The sequence below is a fragment of the Pan troglodytes genome, chromosome 19 (genome assembly GCF_028858775.2).
Source record: "Pan troglodytes isolate AG18354 chromosome 19, NHGRI_mPanTro3-v2.0_pri, whole genome shotgun sequence".
Taxonomy (NCBI): domain Eukaryota; kingdom Metazoa; phylum Chordata; class Mammalia; order Primates; family Hominidae; genus Pan; species Pan troglodytes.
Window position 1 is genome coordinate 11505310 of NC_072417.2, and position 15098 is coordinate 11520407.

The 15098-nt window shown below is 61.6% G+C and overlaps 1 protein-coding gene across 14 annotated transcripts in view; it reads right to left on the minus strand.

The window, feature by feature from the left end:
* The window catches only part of ABR (ABR activator of RhoGEF and GTPase), a 203030-nt gene that overhangs the window by 30538 nt on the left and 157394 nt on the right, over positions 1-15098 (minus strand). The window contains exon 1 of one of the 14 annotated variants that reach the window (XM_024350161.3): positions 58-300. The exons of the other annotated variants lie outside the window; for them this stretch is intronic. Coding sequence (XP_024205929.1) covers positions 58-201 — 144 coding nt within the window. The 5' untranslated portion in view covers positions 202-300. Of the gene's footprint in view, positions 1-57; positions 301-15098 lie in introns of those variants that run through there. 14 annotated transcript variants of the gene reach the window in all.

A 15098-nucleotide genomic window follows, 5' to 3' on the forward strand; every position in this document is an offset into this window, starting at 1 on the left:
AGCCCCCGCAGCGCCCCCGAGCCCCCACCCCCTGGAACCTCCAGCCCCCGCGGGCACCTTGTTTCGGAGCAGCTTGTTGCGCACGCGGCCCCAGAGCCGGGCGCCGGTGTTGGGGGGGCGCTTGCTCCCCGACTCCTCCAGCTCCAGGGGTTCGCGCCCCGCCTTCGGGCTGCAGTCGGGCTGGGGCAGGACGTCGGTCATGCCGGGGGGGGGACGGGACGCGGCGCTGGAGAGAAGGCGCCTGTGGAGCGCTCAGCCCCGGCTGCCAGTCCCGCTAGTTTCCTAGTCCCGCCGGCTTTCCCCGTGCTCGCCTCCCTCCCCGCGCTCCCCTCCCTCCCTCCCTCCCTCCCTCCACGTCCCTCCTCCCTCCTCCCTCCTCCGCATCCCTCCTTCCCCGCCCTCCGCGAGGCTGCAGCCCAGGCTGAGCGCCGCCTCCCAGGCCCAGGGCCGCCCCTCCAAGCCCCAACCCCGGGTTTCATCCCTGGCAAGGGCGCTGCTCCTCCCCGACCCCGCCGCCCTCCCTCGAAATAAAGTTTACACCAGCCCCACACCCCAGTCCCTCCCTGCTGGGTCCCCGTGTTGCCCACCGGGCTGCTCCAGGGGCCAAGCGGAGGGGCCGGCAGGGGCCGGGGGCCAGGCGGGGGCTGCATTTTGGCCACAAACAGCTGCCCTCCTCCCCGGGCAAAAGACTCTGACAGCCCTGGGGTCGCACTTCCCCACCCCCAACTTCTGCCCCAGGCACCTTCCTCAGAACCAGCTTGGTGACCCGGCCAGACCCTTGTGGACCGGCACTCAGAAGCCTCCTCAGGTGAGAAATGTAAGGATAAAGGAGACCCCTAGTGTGGGAATCCCAGTGGGAATCGGGTCACTGATCTGCTCAGGGACAGGAGCAAAAGCCCGAAACGACGCGGGTCACACGTCCAGCCAGAGATGCCTCTTGAGGGGTCACTTTGAACTGTGGCCCTTTGCACCTCACCAAAAAAGGTTTCCGCTGCCTGGGGCAGAGGACGCCACGGGCAACCACCCGCGTCCGTGCTGGGCTCAGAGGACACCACGGGCAACCACCCGCGTCCGTGCTGGGCACCGAGGACACCACAGGCAACCACCCACGTCTGTGCTGGGCACCGAGGACACCACGGGCAACTACCCGCGTCTGTGCTGGGTGCAGAGGACACCACAGGCAACTACCCACGTCTGTGCTGGGCGCCTCTGTGCTGGGCTCAGAGGACACCACGGGCAACCACCCGCATCCGTGCTGGGCACAGAGGACACCACGGGCAACTACCCGCGTCTGTGCTGGGCACAGAGGACACCATAGGCAACTACCCACATCTGTGCTGGGCGCGTCTGTGCTGGGCACCGAGGACACCACGGGCAACCACCCGCGTCTGTGCCAGGCACCGAGGACACCACGGGCAACCACCCGCGTCTGTGCCGGGCACCGAGGACACCACGGGCAACCACCCGCGTCTGTGCCAGGCACCGAGGACACCACGGGCAACCACCCGCGTCTGTGCTGGGCACCGAGGACACCACGGGCAACCACCCGCGTCTGTGCCGGGCGCAGAGGACACCACAGGCAACCACCCGCGTCTGTGCCGGGCGCAGAGGACACCACGGGCAACCACCCGCGTCTGTGCTGGGCTCAGAGGACACCACGGGCAACTACCCGCGTCTGTGCTGGGCACCGAGGACACCACGGGCAACCACCCGCATCTGTGCTGGGCTCAGAGGACACCACGGGCAACCACCTGCGTCTGTGCTGGGCGCAGAGGACACCACGGGCAACCACCCGCGTCTGTGCTGGGCACCGAGGACACCACAGCCAACCACCCGCGTCTGTGCTGGGCTCAGAGGACACCACGGGCAACTACCCGCGTCTGTGCTGGGTGCCTTGAGAGAGAGAAGAACTTGTTCTTGACCCTCAATTTAGTGAACTTTCTAACCGCAGACTAGGACACAAATTACGTCTCAAGGTAACAGTGCAAGTTAGAGTACGGTATTCAGAGAAAAGAGAAAGGCTGAATCCCAAATGTTTAACTATGCAAAACCCAGGGGTGTCTGGGGCCTCGGACCTCTGCAGACCCCAGCACGGCACAGAAAGGAAACCAGTATTTGCACCGTGGCAATCGCGAACCAGGTCTTTCAAACGCCCGACTGCATGTGAGCCTCACATTCTTGTCATGTTGGTGTGACTGCCCTGTTCTAGAGAGGTGAGGACAGGGGGTCAGGAGGTCCAGTTCTTGCCAGGGTTACACAGTGCCAAGTGAGGATGGGGAGGTCCCCCCAAAGCCCTTGGTGCTCACAAGCACCGTGCCTTACTCAAACACGGATGATGCTTTGGATTCAGGAAAAAGAGCTGGGTCAGGACATTTCTTGGTTGACCCCAAGGCAGGTGGGTCGGGGCCCAGAGACAAGCCCTCGGCATCTGGCGTCACCGGCCAGGCAGGTGTCAGGATTTCTTCTCGGAGGCCTTGGTGTTTTTGAGGAATAGGTGGCTTCCCTGCAGAGACAGCCGTAGTCAGAGCTGTCCTTCGTGGAAGGCTGGCAGGGACCAGGCATCATCGATTAAGTCACTTACCCCTCCCAACTGTATGAAGTCAGTACCAGCATCCCCGCTTTACCTCTGAGGAAACGAAGGGCTCTGACAAGCTGAGCTACGTGTCCAAAGCCAGGACAAGCTGGAACACAAACGGAGGTCTGGCCAACTCCAAAGCCCACACCCCTGTCACTCACTGTGATGCCCTAGTGTGGCAGGATCTGGCCCCGGACTATCTTCCACCTGGCTGGTGGAGGGGGGCCCTGGGGCGTCCTGCCTGGGGCCTGCTGGGCTAGAATCGGGCCTCGGTCTTCACTGTCCCTGCAGGGGCGGCCAGACCAGCTCCGCTTCTTCCTGGCTCACACGTCACACGCACCCCTGGACAGTGCACACGGAACTTCCTCAAACCTGAGCTGCTAAGTGGGGGCTGAGCCACAACAGCCTCACCAGCACCGCCTGAGGGGGAGGTGGAGAGACGAACGGAGGTAGGAACATGCCTGTGTCCCCTAACTGAGGCCTCAGTCACCCTTCTCCACCCCTCCTTCGCCTGCCCCTTCCAGGGCTCCAGGAGGACCCAGACAGCCCCTTCACACAGCCACAAAGCCATCTCCTCCAGGAAGGCTCTGCTCACTCCTCAGGCCCCACTGCTTGGTCCCACTCATGTCATTTTTTTTTTTTTTTTTTTTTTTTTTTTTGAGGCAGTGTCTTGCTCTGTCGCCCAGGCTGGAGTGCAGTGGTGCAATCTTGGCTCACTGCAGCCTCCGCCTCCCCAGCTCAAGCAACTCTCCTGCCTCAGCCCCTTGAGTAGATGGGACTATACACACCCACCACCACGCCCGGCTAATTTTTGTATTTTTCGCAGAGACGAGGTTTCACCATGTTGGCCAGGCTGGTCTCAAACTCCTGACCTCAGCCTCCCACAGTGCTGGGTTTACAGGCATGAACCACTGCACCTGGCCCCACTCATGTCACTCTAGAGGCAGTGACTGAGGGCCCTGGCTGCGTGCCCGACCCTGGGGTGGGGGTTAAGGCATCACAGAGACGAATCAAAAGTCAGTGCTTGACAAAGGGGCAGCCAAGAAAGCAGAGATGTCCATCAACAGGAGGCAGACAAGCATTTGTGCATGTGGCACGGGTCACTTGTGCACCTACTAGGCACCACGCCCAGATGGACAAAACCCGCACAAAATCCCATATTACGGCCTCAGAACAGGACAGACAAAATGCCACGAACATCGAGAGACACAATTTCCAGCTGGAGGCAACCGGGGAAGGCTTCCTGGAGGAGAGGGGTCAGCGTGGGGCCCTCGGGGCTGTGGGGAAAGGCCATCCACCCTCGCTGGGTCCCAGCTTTACTCTACCTCCCTCCAGCAAACGTGCAATGGCTGTCGTGTAACTGGCTGGTAGGGTGCCATTATAACTGCTCTCCACGTTTGCGCTGCAGTGCTCCTGGCGCCGTGACTTAACTTCGGAATCGGCCCCTCACTGGCCTATGGTCCCCTTCCCTCGGGCTGGGTCCCAGGCCACAGGGTGCAGACTGAGAGAATGCACGCCCCTCCCTGCCGCCGGGTGTGTGGGAGAAGGGGGCCGTGTGAATCCTGTTCCCAAGGCCCAGCACTCATCTGTCTTAGGAACCACAGGCTCAATACTTGTCTGGGTAAAGCAAGCTCGGACTGGATGAACGATGGCCAGCTGGTCTCCATGGTGACATAAGTGCCTTCGCAGATGGGTAGCCGAGTTGGGAGTCTTCCCCTGAGACGCTCATCTTTCCCTTCCTCCCTGTGGACTGGGGGCTTCCTCTGGGGACAGCGCAGACTTGCCTTCTCTCCCCCAAGCCCGACTCATTGCTTCCTGGAGTCAATGGTCTTGGGTGGAAGAAGATCTGTGCAAGACAGATGTCCCCAGCAAAAGCAGAAGTCTGAATTCTAGTCGCTGCAGCCCACCACGGACCCCTCCTCATCTCTGCTGGGTTCAGCTCAGGCTATCCCAACGACCTGGGAAGGGGCCACACTCCTTCCTCCCTCACTCCTTCCATCCCCTAAACCTGCTCCCCCCCAACCCTTCCACCCCCTACACCTGTTCCCCCCACCCCTTCCATCCCCCACACCTGTTCCCCCACCCCTTCCATCCCCCACACCTGCTCCCCCCACCCCTTCCATCCCCTACACCTTTTCCCCCACCCCTTCCATCCCCCTACACCTGCTCCCCCCACCCCTTCCATCCCCCACACCTGCTCCCCCACCTTCATCCCCCACACCTGCTCCCCCCACCCCTTCCATCCCCCACACCTGTTCCCCCACCCCTTCCATCCCCCTACACCTGCTCCCCCCACCTTCCATCCCCCACACCTGCTCCCCCCACCCCTTCCATCCCCCTACACCTGCTCCCCCCACCTTCATCCCCCACAACTGCTCCCCCCACACTTTCCATCCCCCACACCTGTTCCCCCACCCCTTCCATCCCCCACACCTGCTCCCCCCACCCCTTCCATCCCCTACACCTTTTCCCCCACCCCTTCCATCCCCCTACACCTGCTCCCCCCACCCCTTCCATCCCCCACACCTGCTCCCCCACCTTCATCCCCCACACCTGCTCCCCCCACCCCTTCCATCCCCCACACCTGTTCCCCCACCCCTTCCATCCCCCTACACCTGCTCCCCCCACCTTCCATCCCCCACACCTGCTCCCCCCACCCCTTCCATCCCCCTACACCTGCTCCCCCCACCTTCATCCCCCACACCTGCTCCCCCCACTTTCCATCCCCCACACCTGTTCCCCCACCCCTTCCATCCCCCTACACCTGCTCCCCCCACCCCTTCCATCCCCCACACCTGCTCCCCCATCCCTTCCATCCCCCTACACCTGCTTCCCCCACCCCTTCCATCCCCCTACACCTGTTCCCCCTACTCCTTCCATCCCCCTACACCTGCTCCCCCACCCCTTCATCCCCCACACCTGCTCCCCCTACCCCTTCCATCCCCCACACCTGCTCCCCCCACCTTCCATCCCCCTACACCTGTTCCCCCTACTCCTTCCATCCCCCTACACCTGCTCCCCCACCCCTTCATCCCCCACACCTGCTCCCCCTACCCCTTCCATCCCCCACACCTGCTCCCCCCACCCCTTCCATCCCCCTACACCTGCTCCCCCTCCCCTTCCATCCCCCTACACCTGCTCCCCCTCCCCTTCCATCCCCCACACCTGCTCCCCCACCCCTTCCGTCCCTCACACATGCTCCCCCTACCCCTTCCATCCCCCACACCTGCTCCCCCTACCCCTTCCATCCCCCACACCTGCTCCCCCACCCCTTCCATCCCCCGCACCTGCTCCCCCTACCCCTTCCATCCCCCACACCTGTTCCCCCTACCCCTTCCATCCCCCACACCTGCTCCCCCACCCCTTCCATCCCCCACACCTGCTCCCCCCCACTCCTTCCATCCCCCACACCTGCTCCCCCACCCCTTCCATCCCCACACCTGCTCCCCCACCTTCCATCCCCCACACCTGTTCCCCCACCCCTTCCATCCCCCTACACCTGCTCCCCCCACCCCTTCCATCCCCCACACCTGCTCCCCCCATCCCTTCCATCCCCCTACACCTGCTCCTCCACCCCTTCCATCCCCCTACACCTGTTCCCCCTACTCCTTCCATCCCCCTATACCTGCTCCCCCACCCCTTCATCCCCCACACCTGCTCCCCCTACCCCTTCCATCCCCCACACCTGCTCCCCCCACCTTCCATCCCCCACACCTGCTCCCCCACCCCTTCCATCCCCCTACACCTGCTCCCCCCACCCCTTCCATCCCCCTACACCTGCTCCCCCTCCCCTTCCATCCCCCACACCTGCTCCCCCACCCCTTCCGTCCCTCACACGTGCTCCCCCTACCCCTTCCATCCCCCACACCTGCTCCCCCTACCCCTTCCATCCCCCACACCTGCTCCCCCACCCCTTCCATCCCCCGCACCTGCTCCCCCTACCCCTTCCATCCCCCACACCTGTTCCCCCTACCCCTTCCATCCCCCACACCTGCTCCCCCACCCCTTCCATCCCCCACACCTGCTCCCCCCCACTCCTTCCATCCCCCACACCTGCTCCCCCACCCCTTCCATCCCCACACCTGCTCCCCCACCTTCCATCCCCCACACCTGCTCCCCCCACCCCTTCCATCCCTACACCTGCTCCCCCCACCCCTTCCATCCCCCACACCTGCTCCCCCACCCCTTCCATCCCCCTATACCTGCTCCCCCCACCCCTTCCATCCCCCACACCTGCCAGAGCCCTCCTCAGACGACTCCCCAGGCTGGATAAACAGAGCCTGGTGTTAAGGCCCCCACGAACAGATGTCACTGCCTTTGGAATTAAAAACATTCCTAGTGGACCATCCCATCCTCCCTCAGCCCCTCCCCAGGCTCTCTGCCAGGGGAGTGAGAGGGGCTGTCCCCGGGGAGACGTGGGTGGGACCCCGCATTACACCTAGGGAGGGGGTCATGCCACCCAGCACAGCTGTGACTGAGGTAAAATCGGGTTAAGGTGGTCAGCGGCGGCATCAACGAGGAAAAAAGGTCACATCCTGCCCCGTGCGAGTGGGAGGGGCAAGGGCTGCAGCGGGGCTGCCTCGGTGACAGCTGGGGGTGGGGACGGCTTCCAGGCAAATCCTCCAGCCTGTGAGCACCAGGAGGAAAGTTCTGCCTCAGAACCTAGAAATGCAGCTGCCGCTTTCCTGGAGTGACCTCCTCTTTCCCACCAGAACGACGCTCCTCTCCCCCAGCCCACACTTGAACCCCGATTCCTCGTCCTCTCCGCTAGCGCAAATGACTCCAGGAGAGGGGGTTTCTGAGCAGCCAGCTAGACCAAGGCCACAGGCGCCCCAGTGGGGATAGCCTGGGAGCCAGCTGGGGCGGGGAGAGCCCCAAGAGGCCGCCCAGAGAGTCCAGAGCCCAGGAGGAGCCTGGCACCCAACTGAGGACGGGGACCGAGGGGATGTGGCTCAGGTCTGCCAAGAACACTCCCTCTCTCAGCACCAGAGGATCAGGGCACCGGCTGGGCATCAGAGGACCAGAGCTGGGGGACAAGAAGGTGCTGGAGGAGAGCAGGGCGGACCCGAGGCTGGGGGGCAAGAAGGTGCTGGAGGAGAGCAGGGCGGACCCGAGGCTTTGGGGGCTGCAGAGAGCCTGCCAGTGGCTCCTGCCCAAAGACAGGTGCAGGCTCCAGGATGAGAGAGAGACAAGCAGGCCGAGCATGGGAGCCCGGGGTGCCCAGCGCCCACACAGAGGGCGTGCGAGTTGGGCGGGAGGATGGCACGTTCCGGGGACAGCTGTGGGGGAGTGTGGATGGGAGTGTCCCCCAACTCGGTGGCTCTGTGGTCACTGCATTCTTACTGTGTGTTCTGACCATTTCCTGTACCGACCCTAACCAAAACCTACGGACTGGAAGGCCAAGTGTCTTCCCAGAATGAGACACTGAGACTCACTCTAGATTTTTCTCCCCACCCATCGGATACCTCTGGGTATTTGCAATGTTCAGAGCCTGCATTCGGCCTGGGGACAGGAGTCACCCAGCAGCCAATGGCAGATTAGACCCTAGGAGCTATGTTTGTTTCTTTCTTTCCTTCCTTCCATCCTTCCTTCCTTCCATCCACCCACCCACCCATCCATCCACCCACCCACCCATCCTTCCACCCACCCATCCTTCCATCCATCCATCCATCCACCCACCCACCCACCCACCCATCCTTCCATCCATCCATCCATCCATCCACCCACCCACCCATCCTTCCATCCATCCATCCATCCACCCACCCACCCATCCTTCCATCCTTCCATCCATCCATCCATCCACCCACCCACCCACCCATCCTTCCATCCATCCATCCATCCATCCACCCACCCATCCTTCCATCCATCCATCCATCCACCCACCCACCCACCCACCCATCCTTCCATCCATCCATCCATCCATCCACCCACCCATCCTTCCATCCATCCATCCATCCATCCACCCACCCACCCACCCATCCTTCCATCCATCCATCCATCCATCCACCCACCCATCCTTCCATCCATCCATCCATCCACCCACCCACCCATCCTTCCATCCTTCCATCCATCCATCCATCCACCCACCCACCCACCCATCCTTCCATCCATCCATCCATCCATCCACCCACCCATCCTTCCATCCATCCATCCATCCACCCACCCACCCACCCACCCATCCTTCCATCCATCCATCCATCCATCCACCCACCCATCCTTCCATCCATCCATCCATCCACCCACCCACCCATCCTTCCATCCTTCCATCCATCCATCCATCCACCCACCCACCCACCCATCCTTCCATCCTTCCTTCCTTCCATCCACCCACCCACCCATCCTTCCATCCATCCATCCTTCCATCCATCCATCCTTCCATCCATCCATCCTTCCATCCATCCATCCTTCCATCCATCCATCCTTCCTTCCTTCCATCCACCCACCCATCCATCCATCCACCCACCCATCCTTCCATCCATCCATCCATCCACCCACCCACCCATCCTTCCATCCATCCATCCATCCACCCACCCACCCATCCTTCCATCCATCCATCCATCCATCCACCCACCCACCCATCCTTCCATCCATCCATCCATCCATCCATCCACCCACCCACCCATCCTTCCACCCATCCATCCATCCACCCACCCACCCATCCTTCCATCCATCCACCCACCCACCCACCCACCCACCCATCCTTCCATCCATCCATCCTTCCATCCATCCATCCACCCACCCACCCATCCTTCCATCCATCCATCCATCCATCCACCCACCCACCCATCCTTCCATCCATCCATCCATCCATCCATCCACCCACCCACCCATCCTTCCACCCATCCATCCATCCACCCACCCACCCATCCTTCCATCCATCCATCCATCCATCCATCCATCCACCCACCCACCCATCCTTCCATCCATCCATCCATCCATCCACCCACCCACCCATCCTTCCATCCATCCATCCATCCATCCATCCACCCACCCACCCATCCTTCCACCCATCCATCCATCCACCCACCCACCCATCCTTCCATCCATCCACCCACCCACCCACCCACCCACCCATCCTTCCATCCATCCATCCTTCCATCCATCCATCCTTCCATCCATCCATCCTTCCTTCCTTCCATCCACCCACCCATCCATCCACCCACCCACCCATCCTTCCATCCATCCATCCATCCACCCACCCACCCATCCTTCCATCCATCCATCCATCCATCCATCCACCCACCCACCCATCCTTCCACCCATCCATCCATCCACCCACCCACCCATCCTTCCATCCATCCATCCATCCATCCACCCACCCACCCATCCTTCCATCCATCCATCCATCCATCCATCCACCCACCCACCCATCCTTCCACCCATCCATCCATCCACCCACCCACCCATCCTTCCATCCTTCCATCCATCCACCCATCCATCCACCCACCCACCCATCCTTCCATCCATCCATCCATCCACCCACCCACCCATCCATCCACCCACCCACCCATCCATCCATCCATCCATCCACCCACCCACCCACCCACCCATCCACCCACCCACCCATCCATCCAGGTGGGGCTGGGAGAGGGGTCCAGGGTGGGCTCAAGGTTGAAGATGGGCACAGTGTAAGGAGGAAGGCAGTCAGGATGAAAGTCAGGATGAAATCAGTTGCTCTACGGCCCAGATCTAGGCCTGCCCAAGGTAACCTGCTGTCCTCCCAACTCCCCAAAGGCCTGCGCCGGCTCCTAGGGCAGTCCCGAGTACGTGCTGCTTCTCACACAGCTCCAGCCTCCCTCTGCCTGACCTCCAGCCTCTCTCTGGCCACGTCAGGCTGGTGTCGCCAGGGTGCTCGGTGGTTCTAGGTACGGAGGAGAGGCTGAAACAGCCCAAGAGCTTGTCTGCTGCAGGAGAAGTGTCCCGACAGCCCGTCCCTGGCAACCCCTAGCGATTCTCACAGCACATTTGGTCATGGAAAAGGGTGAAAAATGCACTTGAGCCTTTGGGAACATCTTGCTTATCTAGAACAAAACTCACCCAGGGACAGAGTGGGCAGGGCGTGGCCCCTCAGTATGCTGTCCCTACCGCCGGAGCCCCCCGGGCTGCTTGCCTGCTCCTCCTCCCGGGAAAGAGGAGGTGTGGCCGGGTCTCCCAGCACAGCCGTACATTGCAGCCTGAGGCAGGAGGGGCTGAGGCCTGAAGGTGGGATGGGGTCGCCGAGCCTCCCTGCTCTTTCTTCATCCTGGATTCCCGAACGCCTCCCTTCCACCCAAGCTCCGAGCTCACGGTGGCCAGAAGCAAAGCCCTGGGAGCCAGGGACCTGTGGACTCAACGGCTGTGTTTTTCTCTGGGTTCAGTTTCCACAGCTGTCAAATCAGGAGCTCGGAACAGACACACGGTCTCCGGTGAGATTTCTTTTCTGCTGAGGACGCACCCCTGCCGTTTTTTCCAAATGAAATTTTATGCCGACGTCTCCCTGCCCACCTCGTCGGATAAAAGCAGAAGCAGAGAGAGCAGGCGCCCTGGCTGAAGAGGGGACATGGGGCCCACCGGCTCACACCTGCTTTTCCGCCACCCCTCGCCTGCCTTGGGGCTCATGTCCCTCCCCGGAATTCCCACGCCCCACAGGCAGAATCTGAGGCACACCTCAGCACCCCGCCCTCCTTTCAGGCACCCACAGCTCAAACCTTAGGTTCCCAGCAGCTCCTAGAGGCAGTTCTCCCGAAGGCCTCGCTCCCCCTCGGGGTGGGGGACGTGGGGGTCAGAGAGATTAGGGGCTTTGTAAGGACACCTCTGGGTCAGACGCTGAACCTGCAGCTCCAGTCCTGTCTCTGCTTCTCTCCCTCCTTTGGGAAACTCAGGGCTTTTGCTCAGTGGCTGTGGGTTCGCCCCGGCAGCCTCGAGAGGGGACAGCGCCTGTCTAGTGGGTCAGGCGGGCGTGTCTGGGTCATCTTGCGTCTCCAGCCGCGCTAGGGTCTTTCCCGAAGCCAGGGCAGCTCAGCACTTGCCTCCGAGGGCGTGAACACGCTGTGCCCATCCCTCCCTGCCCCAGCCCAAAGCTGCAGGCTACACTGGGGCTTAGACCCTCGCCCAGCACTACCACGGTCCACGCCCCCAGGCCACGGCAAGGGCGGGGCTGGCCACGAGGGGCTGCTGTGAGTCTGCGGTGGCCGCAGGCTTGAGGGAGGCCAGCAGAGCCCACCCTAAAGGTGACCCCCGCTCAGCATTCATCTGCAGCCTCAGCCCTAACTCAAGAAATTCTCTGGCAACCCTTCTGTGGCGTCCTTCTCTTGAAGCTTTCAGAAAACATGGAAAGTGGGACAACCCTGGAGCTGATCCTTTGGATTCCTAGGAGGAAGCAGCAGCCTCCGCCCGCAGGGAGGTTAGTGGCTCACGGGGAGGCATCTATGTCTGCGGCTTTCGCCTTGGCGAGTTCGCTGAATGCCACGGACCCGAGAGGACACTCTCTGAAGGGTCACCCAAGGTTGGCCGGCTAAGATCAAACCCAGGTCCCGTGCCTCTGAGTCTGGGAGCCCGGCACCCAGAGCTGAGAACACCTTTTTTTGGTCTGTCGGGAGGCTGGATGTTCTCAGGGCCTGACTGCATCAGCTCCTGAGGTCCTGTCTGGACCGGCTTCTCTGCATGGTGCCCACCCTTCAGAGGCGGGTCAGGGGGAGCGGGCGCCAAGCCTGCCTGCTGAGGTGGCACTTCCCAGGGGTGGAGGGGAGCGGGGGGAGCCAACTCACGCCTCCATCTGCTTTCCTGCTGGATGCTTCCTGCCCAGAATCCACTGGGCAGAGTCCAGGCTCCCAAAATCAGGAACACCTGGGCGATGGAGGCAGCTGAGCAGGGCTGACTAGAGAGGTTCGTGCCCCACGTTTGGAAAAGCTTTCGATGGCAGGGCAGGCACTCTCGAGGGACCCTCCCCCGACTTCCCCCACCCAGGAGAGGCTCTGCTGCCCACTCTCCAAGGAGAACCAGGCGTCTAGACCTGCCTTGAAGAGGGACGGCAGGTGGGAGTCTGGGCTGGAGAACAAATGTGCCCGAAACAGCTGGGGTGGGCAGGGCCAGAGCAGGACAATGGCTGCAGTCACAGGGCCCTGGGAGGAAGTGGAGAGTCAGCAGGAAGTAGAACCAGGCCTGGGGCTCAGCCTCCACGGTCCCCATGTGCCTGGGGAACTGGCACAGGGGTGGGGGTGGCGGCAGAGGGAAGAGCCCCACGTGGGCCAGCTGTGAGGGTGGCAAGCAGCAGGGAGGCGGAACTCCTAAGCCAGGAGCCGAGGCAGGGCCTGACATGCACTCCTGGCCTTGGCGGGCGCCGACGCGGGCTGATCTTCCAGGGAGAGGTCACTCCGGTGTCCCAGGACAGGGAGCTATGGGGGCTGTGAGTGCCAGGGCAGGGGTTGGGGACGGGAGAGATGGAACCAAAGAGAAAGGCCTGTGTTCCTTCCCAGTTGAATCAAGGCCTCCCTCAGGGCCAGGGGCCCAGCTGTGGGCAGTGTGGCCCACGCGTGAGGCCTGGAACAGGGGAAGCACTGAGGACCCACGTTACCGGCCGTCGATCATCTTCCTGGGAGGGGTCCCAGTACCACCATGAAGAACGAGAGGGGGCCGGAGCTGGAAGGGGCTCTGGGCTCACAACCCAGGGCCCCCAGGACACACACGCAGGACCCTCAGGCAGAGTCGAATGGGGACAAGACACCCCTTGGGGGTCAGAGGGAGGGAAGTGGGGCAGGGGAGCCCTTGACTCCTACCCTGGCGGGCTGCGGCCCCACGTTCTCTGCAAGCTTCCTCGTGCTCTCCAGAGTAATTGAAACCAGAAGCTGCTCCCCAGCCGCTGACAAAGGCCCCTTGTTTCCAACCACACCAGGCCAAGCTCAGAGCTGCCGCGCTGGGTCATGGCAGGGAAACCTCGGGCCAGCCGGCATTGAGGGCCCCGGCCTTGACTTCCCCGCCCCTGCTATGAGGTTGGTTCAGCAAAGCCAGTCTGACCCCATCAGCTTAAGAAAATAATGCTGCCTCGGCCAGCCAAAGGCCCCGACCCAGGGGACCACTTATAGGTGACAGCCTTTAGGAGGGGGCTGCTGGACAAGTGACACCCAGAACCACTGGAGAGGGGTGGGGGACAGGCTGCCTGAACCCGCCAGCTTAGGGCAAACCGCGTACTGACTCCATGCCAGGCCCCGGGTCCAGGGTTTCATGGACCCTCACATTCAGTCCTCTTACAGCCCATCTGACGGTCAGGAAGCTGAGGCTCAGAGGCAAAGATACTTGCTCTGTTCTCCCAATTAACGATGGAGAAAGCTAGACTCAGCCCCGCAAGATCTGTCTGGCCTCAAAACCCCGGCAACACTGGCTAACGATCCAAGTTCTCTTGTTTTCCTTTTTTTGAGACAGAGTCTCGCTCTGTAGCCCAGGCTGGAGTGTAATGGCGCATTCTCGGCTCACCGCAACCTCCACCTCCCGGGTCCTGGTTCAAACAATTCTCCTGCCTCAGCCTCCCAAGTAGCTGGGATTACAGGAGCGCACCATCACGCCCGGCTAATTTTTCTATTTTTAGTAGAGACGGCGTTTCACCATGTTGGCCAGGCTGGTCTCGAACTCCCGACCTCATGATCCGCCCGCCTCGGCCTCCTAAAGTGCTGGGATTACCGGCATGAACCACCGTGCCTGGCCTAAGTTCTCTTGTTTTCTTTACCAGACGGTGAGGTCCTGGTACCCACCGTCTGTGGGTCTTTGTACCCACAGCCCGGGGCCTGCCATTCAGAGGATGTATCGTAAACAGAAACAAGTGAGTAAACGGGTGAAAGCGTGGACGCGCACGTCACGGCACCGACTGGCTCTTCCAGGTATGTGAGATCCTTTAAGCCAGTGCTGAAGGTGGGGCAGGAATAGTTACCCCCAATGAATCAATAAAGAAACTTGGCCGGGTGCGGTGGCTCACGCCTGTCATCCCAGCACTTTGGGAGGCTGAGGCGGGTGGATCACAAGGTCAGGAGTTCGAGACCAGCCTGGCCAACATGGCGAAACCCCGTCTCTACTAAAAATACGAAAATTAGCTGGGCATGGTGGTGGGCGCCTTTAATCCCAGCTAACCAGGAGACTGAGACAGGAGAATCACTTGAACCCGGGAGACGGAGGTTGCAGTGAGCCAAGACTGCGCCATTACACTCAGCCTGGGCGACAGAGAGAGACTCCATCTCAAATAAATAATAAATAAATAAATAAATAAATAAATAAATAAAAGAAGAAACTGAGATGCCAAGAGGTCAAGGGACCAGAGGTTGTTCCCGCGGCCTCAGGGTGACTGCGTCTGCATTCGATGCACCTAAACCACTGACCGGGGGAGGAAAGAGCTGACCCAGGAAGAAGGATGAAGGGGTCAAGGGGCAGGGACACTTGGCCGGGGGGGAGAGGAGGCCGAGGCAGGGGGCCCAACTGTGTGCTTCAACTACAGGAGACTAATAGTGACCAGTCATGCCCTAGGGTCACGGGTCCTGCTCATCTATTACAGCTGGGAGGC